The sequence below is a fragment of the Rhipicephalus microplus genome, chromosome 3 (assembly GCF_043290135.1).
Source record: "Rhipicephalus microplus isolate Deutch F79 chromosome 3, USDA_Rmic, whole genome shotgun sequence".
NCBI classification, from domain to species: Eukaryota; Metazoa; Arthropoda; class Arachnida; order Ixodida; family Ixodidae; genus Rhipicephalus; species Rhipicephalus microplus.
The window spans coordinates 114,832,864-114,849,799 of record NC_134702.1 but is presented as its reverse complement, the minus strand read 5'-3'; the positions used below and the strand labels follow the sequence as shown (position 1 = coordinate 114,849,799).

At 44.9% G+C, this 16,936-nt stretch overlaps 1 protein-coding gene and 1 long non-coding RNA gene across 2 annotated transcripts in view; one reads left to right on the top strand and one right to left on the bottom strand.

Annotated features, from left to right (window-relative positions):
• Positions 1-16,936, top strand: part of LOC142803883 (uncharacterized) — a 334,011-nt gene that overhangs the window by 154,080 nt on the left and 162,995 nt on the right. The gene's annotated exons all lie outside the window — the stretch shown is intronic.
• The window catches only part of LOC142802641 (uncharacterized), a 121,392-nt gene that overhangs the window by 85,045 nt on the left and 19,411 nt on the right, over positions 1-16,936 (bottom strand). The window contains exon 3 of the mRNA XM_075887626.1: positions 14,216-14,448. Within this exon, the coding sequence (XP_075743741.1) occupies positions 14,216-14,448 (233 nt within the window). The remainder of the gene's footprint in view (positions 1-14,215; positions 14,449-16,936) is intronic.

Sequence of the window (16,936 nt, the reverse complement as noted above, 5' to 3'; positions counted from 1 at the left end):
GCGTATCGCTCTTGTGACCACACATGTAGAGGAGAACGTAAGACTTCTTGTTTTTGCCCTGATCGTTTGTGTAAGGCTGGCCAGCCAAATCTATGCCAGTAACTTTTAAAGGCAGTGCCTTCATTACTTTCTCAGGAGGCAAAGGAGCCGCTTCTTTAGCGGCGGCTCTGAGTTGAAACGTTCACAGGTGATGAATCTTTTCAGCGTTCAATTAACTACTACCGGCCCTTCATTATCCAGAATTGTTCTCTTAGTTCTGTAAGCGTTTCTAAAGGCCCTGCATGTAAAAGACGCCTGTGCGTTCCTACAAGTCATAGGTCAACATGAGGATGATTTCAAGGGAGCAGAATCGGATGCCAGGTGTCGTAAGTCAATTCGGCATTTTTGAGACGTCCCCCAACTATCAACACTTCATGACTCTCTAGGAATACATTCAGATTACGTAAGGGTGAGCCCTTCGGTATTCTTGCTGAGTAAGAAATGCACTGAAGTTCTTCGGGAAAAGCCTCACGTTGCACCTCTCTTATAAGACATATCTAAGCCTTGTTTATTTGTTCGGTGGTCCGCATTTTCTTCTCTTTCGCAAAAGGACACGTGGAGTTGTGCACAAATCGCTGCATCCACGCGGCAACTCTGATCAGTTTAGTCAAGGAACTAAACTGCTTGAAAGCAAGACTGAGTTTATTCACCGACTGCGCAACAATGTGAACGCGCACTGGCTTTTTTTTCTTCTTCCGCAGGTATGTCTTCACAGATCGTTTCACTGCGTGGCCAATCAGAAGAAGGCCGGAAGAGTCATGAAGGTCCATGCCACCGAACCATAGTTATTTTGAGCACTTCCGACGAAACTCATTTTGTTAAGAGGTCAGATGCATTTTCTGCACCTGTGCAGTGGTTCCATTGGTCTGGATCTGTGAGCCGCTCGATTTCCATCACTCAATCAGCCACGAAGGGTTTCCACGGTGTCACAGAGCCTCGGACCAAGTGAAGTGCTATGATTGAATCTGTCCACACAAACCACTTTTTTACTTGTAGTGTAAATGACCGGTCCAGGTAGTCTTTTGGTCGGGTGCCCATTAGCATATCCATCAATTCAAGTGTTGGAAGGCAAAGCTTCTTTAGTGGGGCTACTCTCAATTTTGACAAGATCAAATGTGCATTGTGAATGCCCAGTAGACAAATATGCAAGTATGCAACTGCTCCATATGCCTTGGGGCTTGCATCAGTAAACACAAGAATCTCTATTTCTTCGCCTTCAGCACTGACACAACATCTTGGAATGGTTTCCGTCGTTAATTGATGCAGTGCAGTGTGCCATTGCACACCCACCGCTTGCACCTCTTCTGGTAATGTTGTTTTTCAGCCACACCTAGCTTCCGGAGTTTTTGGAACAACAGTTTGGGAGTCACAGTGACTGGAGAAAGCAGACCTAGTGGATCAAAAATACGCGCTGAGGCCTGAAGAAAAAATCTTTCGGTGTTGCAGTTTCTGTCAAGAAAGTCTAAGATCGGTTCTGTAGAAAAGGCATGGTAATCGTCTTCTTTATCCCACATAAGTCCTAACACATATGCAGTACTGCTTGTGTGGAACTGCACTGTGTTCGTGGGACATCCAGTTCCTTCATTCCGAAATATCTCCTGCAACGTTTTGGAATTTGAGTTCCACTTTCGAAGGAACATGCTTGCCCCTTTCATTACGCCCAGTGATTCTTGATAGAATTCTTCTGCTGCTGCTTCCGTGACGGCACCTGCGATGAGGTCATCGACGTAGAAGCTCTCAGCCAGTGTTCGTGCTGCGCCCGAAAAGCTGTCCATCATGCCGAGATGGTGACGTATTGTGGCAGCAAGCAAAAATGGGCTACTGTCAATCCAAACGGGACTCTTGTCATCCTTCAGAATTCAAGTGGCGGACTCGGTTTTTTCCTAGTGGGTACTCCTGCATACCAGAGGAAGCGTACGGCAACTTTATCTTCCTTTCTCACCTTTCTCAGTGACAATTGTAAAAACGCCTTTTCAATATCTGCACTGAGTCCAATGTGGTGCATTCTGAAATTGAGCATGAGCTTTAAGATACTGGGGTTTAGGTTTGGTTCTGAATCCAACGCTTCATTCAGTGACACGCACCTGGTTTCGCTCGACGACGCAACAAAGACCACTCGGAGGCTAGTTGACTGGCTAGCAGGGCGCAACACCGCTCAGTGAGGCATGTAATACAATTTGTTCTTTATGCTTACTGCGTTTTTCGGAAGCCGCTCGGCGAATCCTTGTTCAAGGTACTGGCGCATGGCCTCGTCGTACTTCAGCAGCATTGCCTCATCTTTCAACAACTTCATTGTGAGTCTGGCCAAACATTTTTTCGGAACATTCTTCTTTGTCAGCAAGATGAAAATCCATGGGTTTCCAAGGAAGAGCTACTTCGAAGTAGCTCTTCCTTCCAATGGAAGTAGCTCTTCCAATGGAAGACACGATCGTGTTTTCTATTGGTGAACTTAATGAAGGACTCGAAAGCCTTATCAACTTCTTCGAGCTCCTGTTTATGTGGAACTTGGTCAACAATAACCATGCTTTTCAGCTCCCAGAAAGATTTGAGCTGAGTCGGCATTGCGCGTTTGTTTTGCGCTACAACAGCTCTAAGGGCCTCTACCATTGCACTGGTGTTGCTGTACGGCACTGTTCCCTGAAGTGTCCACCTAAAGTGAGTTTATTGCAACTAGGCCCCCCTGAAGCTTGTGCACTTCGCCGGTCACTATACTCCAATAGTAGCAAGATGGCAAGTTGGGCCAGTTGGATTACATCATAATTGAAAATTTTGTTGAAGCGCACTAAAAAACGGACGGAGAGAAGAGGATGACAAGGGTAAGGCTGACGAGGGTGACAAGGACAGCAAGCGTTGACCTTGTTAGCCTCTTCTGTCTGTCCGTCTTTTAGTGCGCTTCAACAAAATTTTCAATTACGAACTCCAATAAAAATCACCAATCAATATACCAATGCGATTTTGCTATAATTTTGCGGGCGGCAAGGTAACATCAGCCAGACAAGCCACTTTCATTTTGAACTCTTTTATCACCTTCTATGGCACAAGAAGCTCGTCCGAACACATCTCAAAATCTCCAAGGCCTCGAGGAAGTGCTCTTTTCTGTCACACTGAATCCTCGACCGAAGCTGTACTCACATGTACCATTTCTTTATGGCATTGTCTACTCCTCCAAAAGGAAATATGGTTATGTCTTCCTCACCAAGTACTTCCATATTCAACTGACATGACAGTTCTTGTGTCAAAAATGTTCTCGGGCTTCCGCCATCAAATAGTTCACGGGTGAGCAGTCTTCCCTGGGTGCCCTTTGCTCATATCTGAGCTGTCTTGAGCAGTACAGTTGTCGTTTGGTCAACTTTGCTACCTGTCGCAGAGTGCAATTCGGTTGCTGTGTTAGCAGCAAGCTTCCGCGCAGGATTGCACATTTGAGTAAGGTGCCTCTTAATGCATATTTTACACTGTACTCTTTGTTGCCACGATCTCGCGATGTGTGCCCTTTAATAGAACAGCGGAAACATCGGCCAGCTTTGAGGAGTGCCCCTTTTCTTCGAGTGACAGCGGTGTCTGGCATTCCTTTGTAACATGCTTCCTAGCGGCAGAAAATGCACAAGGCTGTTTTTGTTTCGATTCACTAGCCGTTAGAAGTGAAGCTGCAGACGCACTAGAAGCTCCGGGCCTTTCGTTATCAAAACGTGGTTTTGTACTACTGCCTTTGCCTTATCTCTGCCCAACCTGCAGCGCCTTTTTCCGGCCATGCAACTCGTTTTTGAGAAAACACTGCAAACTCGCAATGCACAAGCTATCCTCTTTTTTCTCTGCAGAGCAATATTTGTGATATTTTACCACTAGTTCACCTGGCAGCATTCGCAAAAGTGCGGAGGCGAGCATTGCTCCTTAGCTGTCGGTCTGAACTCCAAGTGTCGTGGGGGCGGCTATATTTCGCTGCATGTGGTCATATAGGTGACGTAGGTCTCTTACCTTGTGCCTGCTTCGTACAGTTGGCAGGTGCGGCAACTGCAAAAGATGCTCCTGAATAAGCACATCCATGCATCCGAAACGCTCCTTCATAAGCTCGATGACCGTATTATAGTTGGCTGTGGTCACTTGTATACTGGCCACCGCCACTGCTGCCCTCCCAAAAAGCGCCGAGGGCAAATACAAAAACTTCCCTCTGTCAGAAACAGCGTCGTTGTCGTGTATGGCTTGCTGGTACTGCTCCTAGAAGGGCTGCCACTCCGTGGCGGTGCCGCTGAATTGCTGTAGCTCGAGTTTCGGCAACTTCACGTTTGAACCGTTGGCTCTTAGGTTTCCGTCGCGAGTGGCCCGAGACGCCTCCGCTGCTGTCATGGCGTTCGCTCGTTGAGCTCCAGCTTGTTGGTTAAGCCTTGCGACGCAGTTTACCATTCTGTCGTTGTACGTGATTGTACGTGCGTAGTTCTCGTCGACTTCTTCGTCTGACACAAGTGGCTTGATGGCAGCGTCCACCTCATTCAGCTGTGTTAGGAGGGTGCGAAGTCTTGCTGACAGGACATTTATATAGTGTCGCTTCGTCTGCTTGTGCTTCTATAGCGATGATTCTGCTGCGGATATCCATTTCATCGCTTGGCTTCTCAGAGCGCTTCGTTTTTTCGTATGTCGCTCCACCGTGCCTTCTTTGTTGCGTTGCTTTCAGCAGCGTGGGCGTGGCGCGTTAGGTCTCGGTGTTAGAACCGTGAAGTCCGAGGTGGTAGCACCTCCAAGGATCGATGATTTAACGCTAAAGTACGTCGGAATGCCGATGCCTGATGGCCTTTTTGTAATGCTCAACTGACGGTGGCTTCACTTCCCGGGTTTTCGCACCAAAATATTAAAAAAAAAACTACTGAGAGATGAAAGAAACGTCACGCGCCATCGTCAATGCTTTCAAAAGTGCTGCTTATTGATATGAGAAGGACAGTGGTAAGAATTTCAGAATACATGGTGGCCAGATGACTAATGAAAACCAGCTGATGGGAGATTTTAACACTCCTAAAGTTCATTGATGAGAAGTACTTGGTTCCACTAAGTCGGTCTAGTGCAGAGTAAATTTTCGGGAGCGAGTAGACGTCCTCTCTAGTGATGCTGTTTAAGAACCGATAATGTTTGTAGAAGCGTCAAGTACCATCTTTTTGTTTTACCAACACTATGGCCGAAAAAAACCTCGCTCTCTTGGAGCGCTAAATGTTGTTGTCCTGAAGCATTCCTTCAACTTATGTCCTTATTGCAGCACGTCCTCGCAGCATATTACGAGAGAAGGCATCGTAGCTGAACTTGCTTTTCCAGTGCCAGGTTGGGTGTGGCAGCTTGGGCTAGTTGGTATAACATGACGATAGTTATAGCGCTAGAGCAGAACGATGACACAGAGACAAGAAGGACACGAGAAGGACATAGAACTTCTGTCATTTGTGTCCTTCTTGTCTGCGTTGGTGTTAACGTCGTAGCTCGCATCATTAGCAACCACCGATAACGATTTCTGGATCCAATCGGAGAACGCAAAGGCATCGCTCAACTCGGTGAAATCCTCCAGGAAAGCCACTGTCGTGCCTTTGTTGAGGTGATTTTGTTCTTCGCTGAAATCACTTATAACTACTGTTGCTCTATCTTCATGTTGTTGCGTGAACCCACGTGTAACGGAAACTTGACGATCGAGAAGCAGCTGCGCGTTTGCTTCGACGATTTCTTCGTCGCGTTATAACGTATCAGGTTCACCTTACGACGTCACCAGCTTTGGTTTCCCCTACGGGGGCTCGGTGTTTGCGCTTGCCTATGCTCTTGGTACAGTGATGGCGATCGGTAACGACGGGGCGACGGAGACCGGAAGCGGCGTGTGACAGCGCCTTTGGTTTCCCGCAGGTATGCCTCAATTTCTTGAGGCCGCTGGCCCAACAGGAGTGCTGGGGATTGATGCTGTGTCCGGGAAGGCCCATTTCGTGATAACAGCAGTGCCGCAGGAGATGACTGGCTTATCCACAAGAAAAACAAAGTAGTCGTCAATCCGGGCTTTTCCAGACATCAGTCTTACGTAGTGTGGTTTGTCATTACGCAGATGAACTTGTAGACTGTGGTGGGCGAGTTCACGGTGGGTGGCTATGCAGGCGTTGCGGCGGCGAGTAGGTTTGTTGTTGCCATCTTCTTGGCATTGCTGGACTTTGCAGTGCGGCGGCGTATGTGAGGAGCACCGGCACAGCGCAAAGAGGGGCTGGGCACCTGTTTGTTTTGGTTATATTGGCTGCTCCTAAAGCTTCTTGTATGTCATACCGCACTACGTCAGTGTGTGAAGAAATTTGTGGTTGCGAACTCGGTAGCAGCTCCCGTAGCTCATCACAAACGATGGCACGTATAGGTTCTCGAAGAAACTCTGTGAAGGAACTTCGCAAATCGGTCCCGTCTGACAGAGGAGCGTCGAAGTGGCGATCGTACTGCTTTGCCCGAAACAATAGCGTTTGTTTGTGTTCTCTCAAGGTCATTGGCCTGATTCAGCGTCTGTGATATCAAACGCGAAACTGTTACGAGTCGGTTTAACCAGGCTAGCACATAGGGCTCAGCGCTGAGTAACCTCCGCGCTTCTCTTTTTATTCTGCCTCTGTCTTGATAGCGACCGAGTGGATGTACTTTCGTTGGATAATATAGCTATTTCTGGGAATTCCGCGGTAAGTAGTTTGTATATAGAAACCTATGAATATTTGAAAAGATTCGAAATGGATCTGCTTGCTTGCTCAGAGGCATGACGAGCCGGTGCTCGGAAGGTTTGATTATTTCCTTGGCTAAAAAATTTCTAAGAAAGTGTTGTATGCTAATAATATACTGTTGTGTAGAACTTCAGGGTAATTTTATATAGTGGGGGTTGTTACAAATTCCTATGGCTTCGTTTTTATATTTTTCTGGAGCACCGATTACTATACTAGCACGCTCGTGCACTAGTTTCATGACAATGCCCTTTTGCTTAAGAGGTCTTTCAAGGCATCGTGTTCTTCATAAGTTGTTCGGCTTTCGACTCTGTTTAGTTGTACTCAAGATCATCTTTCGAAAGTCACTTTTCGTATTCGTTGAATGCGTTGTTTGTAGAGAAAATTGTAAGGCCACACTTGAAAATTTTTTGGCCGAACTTGACGTTTGCCATTTCGCTCGGTGTTTTGCGTGGTGAACTAGGGTAGAAGAACTATGTGCCATGTTCGTTTAAATATTCAATGTAACGTTCGTAAAATTATTAACCTTGCGCCTATGCTTCATCAGTAATTTATCTGCGTAGACAAGCCTAAACACGCTAACGCTAAAGAAATCTGTTCTGTTATAGCTCTCAGGAAGACAATTGCACTTGTTGAAATCTCGGCTCGACACAACCTCTGTTTATGGATATTTTATTGCAAGTATCCATCTTCCCTTGCTGTCATTTATAAAAACATTAGTAATTTATTTACTTACCACCGATCTATGCGATTTTCGCAAGCAGAGTGCCCGTTTAGTGTATTCCTCTTTGAAGCTCTCCGTCCGCCAGTAATAATATCTTGCGTGCAATACGTCAAATACGTGCATAAGTTCATGTCCTATAACCTGCAATCAAAGAAAAAAATAATAGTAATGAAGGTCGCAGTTTGGCTGCAAGGGCGAATGCAGTTAACGTGACAGCAGCAAATTGGAATGTTCCACGAAGTGATTCTTGCAGACAAATGGTTAAATATACTGTTTGGCGTACCTTCAAAATAATAGAGAAAGACAATACTGCCGGTAAAGTAAGTGAAGGGGTCTTCATACCGCTTGTCGCTTCAGCGCCAGATTTGCGGTGTCGGCCCATCAGGTAAGAAGGTACGCTCCATTTGCTTCTCTGTATCAGCATAACGCATACATCCACAATCGTTAAAGAAAATGTTTGAACACTGTGAGAGAGCTCAATCTCCGGTAACTCCTCAAGGTCCTCCGCATGATCTAACTCACCGGTACGCACGCCTGTCAGGAGCATTCGGAAAGCTCTACGGGGGAAAGTTTTTTTTAAATGTGCATGGCAAGGTTTTTAATAACTTGGACTTTATGCAGAATATGACGGCAATATCAAAACTGTTCCTTATGCCCCCATATAATTTGTATTGGAATGGAAGTTATAGAAATTTCACTCCGTGGACTCGGCCGGTACGACAGCGACTAAAGGTTATACCCATCGGCTTCACCCGAAGGATGTTTTCTGCAGTTGTAATTCTGAATTTTTGGTAAAAGTGCACGCAGCATTCTATTACTTTTGCCGAGCTCGTTCACCCACGGCTCTTGAAATAAGTGCTGACCGGCTTTGAGGAAAAACCTCTGATTTAACGGCAATAGTGTCAGGGGGGGCATAATATTTTTGCGTTTGTGTGTATTGAATCTGCCCCATTAGGCCAGTTTTGTGTATGAAGTTAATTAGTGTCTTATGGATTGTGCTATCATGTACTTAGCAGCTGTAACTGTTTGTGTCACTGTAGCGAAGGCCTGTATAAAGGAGGTGACGAAAGCGTTCCGACTATAACCAATGACATGTCAATATACGATGGTATGCATCTGTTGCATCACTGAAATAGTACAATATGAACGCATATCACCAACTGGTGAATGCAACCAGTTCTATGATTATATAACAGCCGGTGTGAGGGCCAACCCTGCCCGAAGCCTATTATCTCCGCCCTAGTAAAGTGAGGAGGGAGAGAGAAGACACATGATGGAATAGGAGCACGTGTGTCCTGCTGGAGAAGGTTTTTACGGGTATGGAGGGCGTTTAGGGGCCAAGGTGCAAGGAAAATAGCAGGAAGGTCTATCTGGAGGGCAATGCACCTGCTGGTCGGAAGAAATGTGTGGGTTTGCATCATGGCCTTGAATCTAATGTACCATGATGCAAGTAGCTGTACTGTGGTTCATCCTATGAATCACCTCGCAGATTTTCATCTTTCTGGGAATTTTCTTGAGCTCCTTGATAGCTCGTAATAAATCAGTGAATACGGCAGAGCGATTATTAGTCGCTCCAGAGCCAAGTTGAGCTTGGGCAGGTGAAGTGGCTTGGGCGGAGATGTGCCTCGTTGTTTAGGGCTTATTTGCAGATCCCGGTATCTAACATTCCTGTATAAAATTGAATGATGCGAAAGCCTCACGCGTACGAAGGGCTAGAGTAATCTTGAGATATCCCAAGTTTATCTATTCACCAATTTCAGCCGAGTTTTCCAGGTACGTTTCCTTCGCCACCCTGATTATTTGAGCCAAACTGAACAGTGTGATGCGAATAAACACCACTGAAAATGAATTTCAATAACTAAAGCGCATTTCAAAACAATGTTTTTGAATGCGGGCAACCCAGTATTTGCGGTGTAGTTGCATCATTTATTGCATGATTGATATATCTTTCTTCCCGTTCTACTAAAATGCATAAAGTGGACAGACGAAGTGTTGTTTTTTTTGAAGAGAGAAACAGTCTCGGTTGTTCTATATATAAATGTAATTGGTATATCATGAAAGTGAAAGGTGTTTTATTGAGTTAGTTCAGCATTTATTGCGCAGTGTTCGCCTCAGGAACGATGAAATGCATGGAATAGCAGCAATTTATTATGTCACGCGAACTCCTGCTTTCATTGAGCTGTCAGTAAAACTGCTTCCTCGTGACTGGCAGTGGAGCTCCTACTTTCAGTGACCGTCATTCTGAATATTCTTTAGACATAATGTATACCTTATGCGGCACTACATAGTAGCTCTTATGACTAAACGTTACAGTGATTCAAATAGTTGAAGGAATAGTTAGACGTCTGGAGCGCATCCTCTTAGCACGCTATATGGCATGCGAGTGCTCTCTCCGCTCAAGGCCATCTTGTATGCAAATGCAAGGCAGGTGGCGCCACGTTCGAAGAGAGAGTGCGAAGAAACGGACACTGAGCACAAACGATAATAAAAAAGAAGAGATACTCTGCTTTATGATGTTTCAGGACTTCACACCTGTGTGATTAGCAGCGCCAAGCTTCTAAGCACCAGTTCTACAGTAAACAAAGGCCGTTACATCTCAAACTATGAAGTTGAACTATCAAAACGACAAAAAAATTATATAAACCTAAGGCACCCATTAACCACAATAGATGATCCAGTTTTCATATTTTAAATATCTGATCGCTGACATGCCTGCGATTGAGAAAACCTAAACTATTGAAAAACTGCGCCTAAAATTTATAGAAGAACGATCCACTATAAGGGCCATATTCACACACCGCATTTTCGTAAACATGTGGATACCGGGTTTTGCGCGAACTATGCCACCCTAACCCTAAATTGTAACTCGTGAAAGCTTCGTTTAATATTGAAATATTTATCACTACTGGGATTATTTTGCTGCTTTGCTCATGCCACTGAAAGCGTTGAATACAATTCATGTATCAAGCATCCCTCAAACTGACGGTGCATCTTCGTAAGCGCTATCGCTCTCATGCAGGATTACGTGATGGGTTGCAGTACATCATCCCCATCATCATGAGCCTGCCCCGTTGCGGCAGTCTAGTGGCTATGGTACTCGGCTGCTGATCCGCAGGCCACGGGATTGAATCCCGGCTGCGGCAGCTGAATTTTCGGTGGAGGCGGAAGTGCTGCAATACCTGTGCTCAGATTTAGGTTCACGTTAAAGAACTTCAGGTGGTCTGAATTCCCGGCGTCTTCCGCCACGGCGTCTCACATATGGTGGTTTTGGGACGTTAAACGCACATATCTAAATGTGTCATCAGCATCAGCCTGACTACTCCCACTGCAGGCCAAAGGCCCCTCCTATGATTCACCAATCAAATCAGCCTTGTGCTTTCTGCTGCCACGTTATACTTGCGAACGTTTTAATCTTATCAGCTGACCTAACTTTCCGTCCCATTTGATGCGTTTGCTTTCTCTGGTAATCTAGTAAGTTACCCTCAAGACCAGTTATCCTGCCTACGTGCTACGTGGTTCACCCATGTTTATTTCTTATTTATTTTAACTATGATACCCTAACCCCAGTTTATTCCCTGACCCACTCTGCTCTATTGTCTATTAAGGTTACACGTATCATACGTGGGCTGAAATTTAGCATATTACTTCTTACCTATTCAAGCGAGGTAGCGTGCGGTTATGTTCGCCCTGAATCTACTTGAAATCAATTTTGCTGGTAGACAGATCTAGTGTTTATGCTACCGCTTATTTAAAATATTGCTACATGCATTAAAACTGAGATTTAAAGGGGCGACGTGCGTGTGTGCCTGACGACGAAGACGAAGGGTGGTCGACGCTCGCTTGCTGGTGAACTGGTCACGCTATTACCGCCGGTTTAAAATACATCTATATGACGTCTCTTTTTTCCTGTAACAATATATTAGCTGCGAAGCATCTTCGGGTCTAGTTCATCGATAGAGTTTCCTGAAATTAACTGTAGGGGACTCTGACGCTAAGATCCTTCAGCGAGCATGTGGATGATGGGTAGTACACGTATTTGCCTAGCCTTCGTGCTTGCGGGCCTTGAGCGCACTTTTGATTTTGTTTTTTTGCATTTTGGTTTTGTTTCGAACAAAACAACAAACCGTCTTGAATTTCGTGACCCGAAGAGAATCGATGTGCCTGGAAAGTTGAAGTGTGGAAGCGTAAATGATAAACTATTGCTGATTGTTGTTTCGTGTAAAAAACAACTTCAAGCCATCCGAAGGCAATCGGAACACACAGTGCGAAGTTTATGTATATCCATGTACTACCCATTACTCCGGTGGTCGCTAAGGCGCCGTGCGTTGCAGCTCGCATAGAAACTAGCACAAGAATTCCCTCTGGTGTATATACAGTAATATTTATGGCTCACTCTAGTGCGCGGCGTGACCACTCCTACTGCGAAAACCATCCCCTACCCTCTCTTCTCTACTACGCTGCCCCTTTGTCGCCTCGCGATGCCGACGCAAGCATCGTGTGCGAGCCTACGCTAGTTACCACCCCTTTTCTCCTCCAAGAATTTTCCCCGTGGCGTTCACTTCCACAATCTGCATTTTCGTCTCCTCCCGCCATCTCGTCTTGCAACGCTGATGCAGGCAGCGTCTGCTAGCGAGTTTTTTGATTGCAATAAAAAAAACCAACTGCTTGTGCTGCACAACTGTTCACTGGCCACCCCATGTACATATGCAGTGCATCTTTACCTTCAAACTAGTGCCGGTGGGGATTTCTCCTGTGTGTTGTTGAAATATAAAAAAATGCCTCCATTTCCCCGGATGAAATTGTGAGAAAATGCAAATACATTTCTTGCGCCGGGAGGGTACAGTTGCCCTCAGACATTCGCCTTCACGGACTTCTGCCATCTCCTTGAAATGCGCCCAGCCAGCGAACGGTCGAGAGTGAGGAGTGAGTGGATGGGAGAGTGCGTCGCCAGCGTTCTTGGTTAGGCGTTAGCGTGTCATAGCGGCGTCTCGAGCACACATTTTCGGAAGCTCTCGAGAGGCGCGCGGCCAGCGAACGATCGGAAGTGAGGGGCAAGTGGACGGTGGAATTTAGTCGGTGTTGGTGGGGCACAGGGCAGAGAGAAAGCGAAGGAGAGAAATAGCGGTGAAGCACTGGAGCTACCCGCTCTTACACTCTTTGGCACCACATGTTCTGGTTGCTAGGAACGAAATTAAGAGCATGTGCCTACAGCTGTTGCTATGGGAAAGGAAGTGAGAGCAGAGAGATAACTGCCGGCGCACGGACAGCGCCATGGACAATACCGGACGCCTTATACAGCCCGACTAAGAAAGTCATTCGAATAATTTTGTACCGTGCGCGTTAACTTAAAGTGAACTGCGGGTCTCTGTATCCAATCCAAGATTGTTTCGTTAAGAAACACCAGCCCATCACCGTGTTGTTTGCGCCTCTTCAGGTTCCTCTCTTGCGCATGGCTGCCACCAGCGTAATCGTTAGCGCCCGGTGCTTCTCATATACATATGGTACCTTTAGCGAGAGACCTTGCTATTTTTCACGTGTACATTCTGCAAAGTGATGACAATATAGCGATATCGAATAACAACAGCATGCGTTATGCGTAATTATACTCTTTATTTATTATTTATTTACAACACACCACTACACGCCAGAACAAGCCCACGTGGGAGTGCAAAGTCAAACAAAATAAAAAGAGAACATGAAAGATAATTAAGAGAACATGAAAGATAGCGTACAGGACTATCATTCGCCCAGTGTTAGAATATAGAGTGACTGTTTGGGACCCCTTCACTAAAGCTAACGTAACTAAATTGGAAAACGTGCAGAAGAAGGCAGTCCGCTTTATATTTAATAGCTTTGGACGCACCTCTATAACTGAACTCCTACATCGTGCCAATGAGCCTTCAGTTACCGAAAGAAATCGTTTATTACGACTACAATTTCTTTACCAAATAATTAAAGGGCATTATAAGCTTGATGTTTCCAACATCATTTCCTTTTCTTCTGGGTACGCCACCCGCCAAAGGCATCAACTTACAATAACCCCTTTCCGGTCCCAAAATAACTGCTTCAAATATTCCTTTTTTCCTCGCACAGTAACTCAGTGGAATGAATTAACTAATAACCAAGTGATGGAGCCGTCCTTAGAGTTGTTTGCAGCAAATTTGACCTGATTATTTACATCATGCTGTTCTATTTTTTTGTTTGTTTGTTTGGTTTATGCAATCTTGAGTGCCAACATTGTGAAAATTATATCTGTAACCACCCTGCTAAAATCTCTGTAATAGGGATTGCAGTATGAATATATAAATAAACAGAGCTATCCGGATTACTAGGCTAACCACAGCTAGCAATCAAACAGGTATTTGCGACTAAACATATCTTACTATATAGGTACAGTGATAAAAATAAAAAAGGTCACTAAAACAACAAGCTTTCTAATGTGTCAAAAAAATTTACTCCATCAAAGATGTAATTAGGAAGGGCATTTCTGTAGAAAATATTTTGTCAAAAAAGCAATGTTGAAATACGTCAGTTCTAGCAAATATTGGTTTCAGAGCATGGTGCATTGTGCTTATTTTTCTTGGAGTTTAAGGGCTTCACATATTAGGTTATAGCATGTCCGAATTACTTTACCCTGTGTTTTGTCAGAACAACATACGGAAATATATGCGGGGCAGTTTTGATTTCGCGATTCCGTGTTGTTGCATAGGTGTATTCTTGCCAAAATGGTGAAAAAAGAGAAGCAAGTGCTTACCGTTCCAAGAGCACCATAGTTCAGTCCTATTGGCCCGTACATGTACAAGAACGGACGGCGCATTATGGCTGTCGGTATGAAAACAGCATGTTCACCGGGCGAAAAATAGGCGTTGACTGCGCTTTCATCATATCGTGTTGTCTTCTGGTCGCGCCAAGCGAGGTGAGCGTTCAGAGAGACATACTTGATCCACGTGGGGAATAGTCGCTCTGGTAGTACGTCCGGATAAGGCCCTGAGGCAGACAATCAGACATATCGTTACACAAAAGTGACTCCCTCATCATACAAAGTTTCCTTAGACAAAATCTAGGTTATATATGTGATAATAATGAAGAAAACAATAATAAAACAACAATAAATATTTGCTACTGATCTGTGGGTTCAACGTCTCAAACCACCATATCAATATGAGAGTTGCCGTAGTGGAAGGCTCCGAAAAGTACGACAAGCTGGGATTCTTCAACGTGCGCCGAAATCTGAGCTCACGGGCCTACAGCGTTTTCGACTTCATCGAAAATGCAGCTGGCGTAGTCGGGATTCAATCCCGCAACCTCGGGGTCAGCCGCCGAGTACCTTAACCACTAGACCACCTCTGCAGGGCATAAACAATTTTTTGCGCACACAACAATGAACACTGACTGCCATTCGATATAGTAAACATGCGTTTCATTATGAGCCTCGGTGAAGTAATTGCGGCATGTGTAACGTGAAGCTGCGTTCAACAGGTGTGATGGTGGGACGCAGTTAAAAGACAGAGCCACGTCGTAATATGCGTCAACCATATTACAAACAGCTAGCTAGTAACTAGTCTTTTTTGGCTCTTAAGTAAACGGGCTTTCCTGAAGACATAGCAAGCCATTATTTGGTACCATAGGTTAGTGCTGCGATGTGGTAAATACATTTGAAATTTCTCTATTTCGTTCTAAGATTATGAAGTAACTTTTAAGGGCTAGTTGACTCTCCATTCACTACCAAGAACCTTCAACAAGGTATATCCTGAACGCAGGACGTAAACAGGACACCATGACTGTGCCCTGTATACTGATTACGGCTATGTTGCAAACGTATTAGCAGTTATTTGATTGCTTAATGCGGTGTAATGTCCTAATGCCTACCAAAAGGGTAATTTGAAGTGTATTGAGAAAATGAGTGAAGCTTTGTTCTAAAAATGAGGCTGGAGGGTAGTGACCTTCGCTTCATTTTAAAATGAGATAGTGTAGCCTTGCCTAGCTAAAAGCCTCCAGCGATTTGAATACAGCACTTTTATTATCATTATTTTTTAGCAGCAAGCAAAGAAGCAGGTAAGCTGTGCTCGCAGCTAAACAAGCTAACTGGTATATCACATTTTCTGGTGTTTTTATTTGCTGAGTTTGGTAAATAGTTTCTAAAAAGCGTTTAAGGTTTGTTTCTTACATTATGGTATAACAATTTTTAGAGTTATTGTGAGCAGCACACCACAGTGGTGAACGCCTGAATATCGCTTCCCACCTTCCATCATTTATCGCACACCTCTATTGATGTGCATGGCAGCTCATGCACTTCTGTGCATTCTGCCTCCAGTGCAAGCCAGTGAAATCTACCTACGGACACATCAGGTGCCCTATGCTGCCATACACCTTACCACCTAACATATTCTGCAAGCAAGTTATCTCGCTATTAAACTTATGCAAAGTATTTTGTGCGTAAATCTTCATTTCAGGATCGGAAGATGGAGGAAACTTGACATTAGCAATCAAGACTAGAACGCCGTAGCGTAATCAGGCCCCATCGCCTTCTTAATTCCTACCCAAGCATCGGCTCTCACTACATGCCTCAAAAACGCCGTACGAACATGACCGACTGTGCGCGTAATACGAGCATTTCAAGCTTCAATCGAATGCTGAGTGCAGCTATAGTTATGTGGCCATATACAAGCACATTTCTACTTTTCGCGAATCAGCAAACGGAGCAAACATGTTCGTGCGGTAACATTAAAACCTACATGTCTCAACTTTCTATTAAAGTTTTTTTGCAGATGACGATGACCGAGTATGCCTGAGTGACTTGTAATAAATGGGTCTTTGAAACACCCCCTTACTGCTATTCGCGGGTTTTGGCGCTTGACGTAATCGTACGATCTTGCCTCGCATTGTAGAACGCGTTAGAGTGACTTCTTTGAGTACGTGGCATCGTGTTTTCTTTTCCTAAGTTGTTTCAAGCAATACCGGAGCTCGGTAGCGGAAATTCTGCTGGCGACGCAGATAACCGAGGCTGGATTCTTACACGAATGAAACTTTTTTCATTTACTTGAATTCGTTCAAAACACAAGATGATGATGATGATGATGATGATGATGATGACGGTAGATTTTAGTGGCGCAAGGGCAACTAAGGCCAAAGAGCGCCGAAAACAGGGGTTTTAGTCGGTTTCATTATCAAAAGTTACACTCAGCGTGGCAAGAATAGAAGAGTAGTGCATAGGGCTTAAACTCAAGTGTCATGACTTTGTGTGATGACATTAAAAGGGGCTGAACCTATGGGCTTTACAGTTTCACGCAGTGTCGGCAGCTGCCCTTGTCAGCACAAGGAGTGCGTGCTGGATGATATTTGGTAAAGAAGTCTCAGCGGTTCCTTCAAGATTGAGAGAGGGCTGTGATTAGCGACAATATGTAATGGAATGTAGCAAGCCTACATCGGCTACTTTTGTGGGAAACAGGGGATCGTTACCAAGAAAAAACAAAGG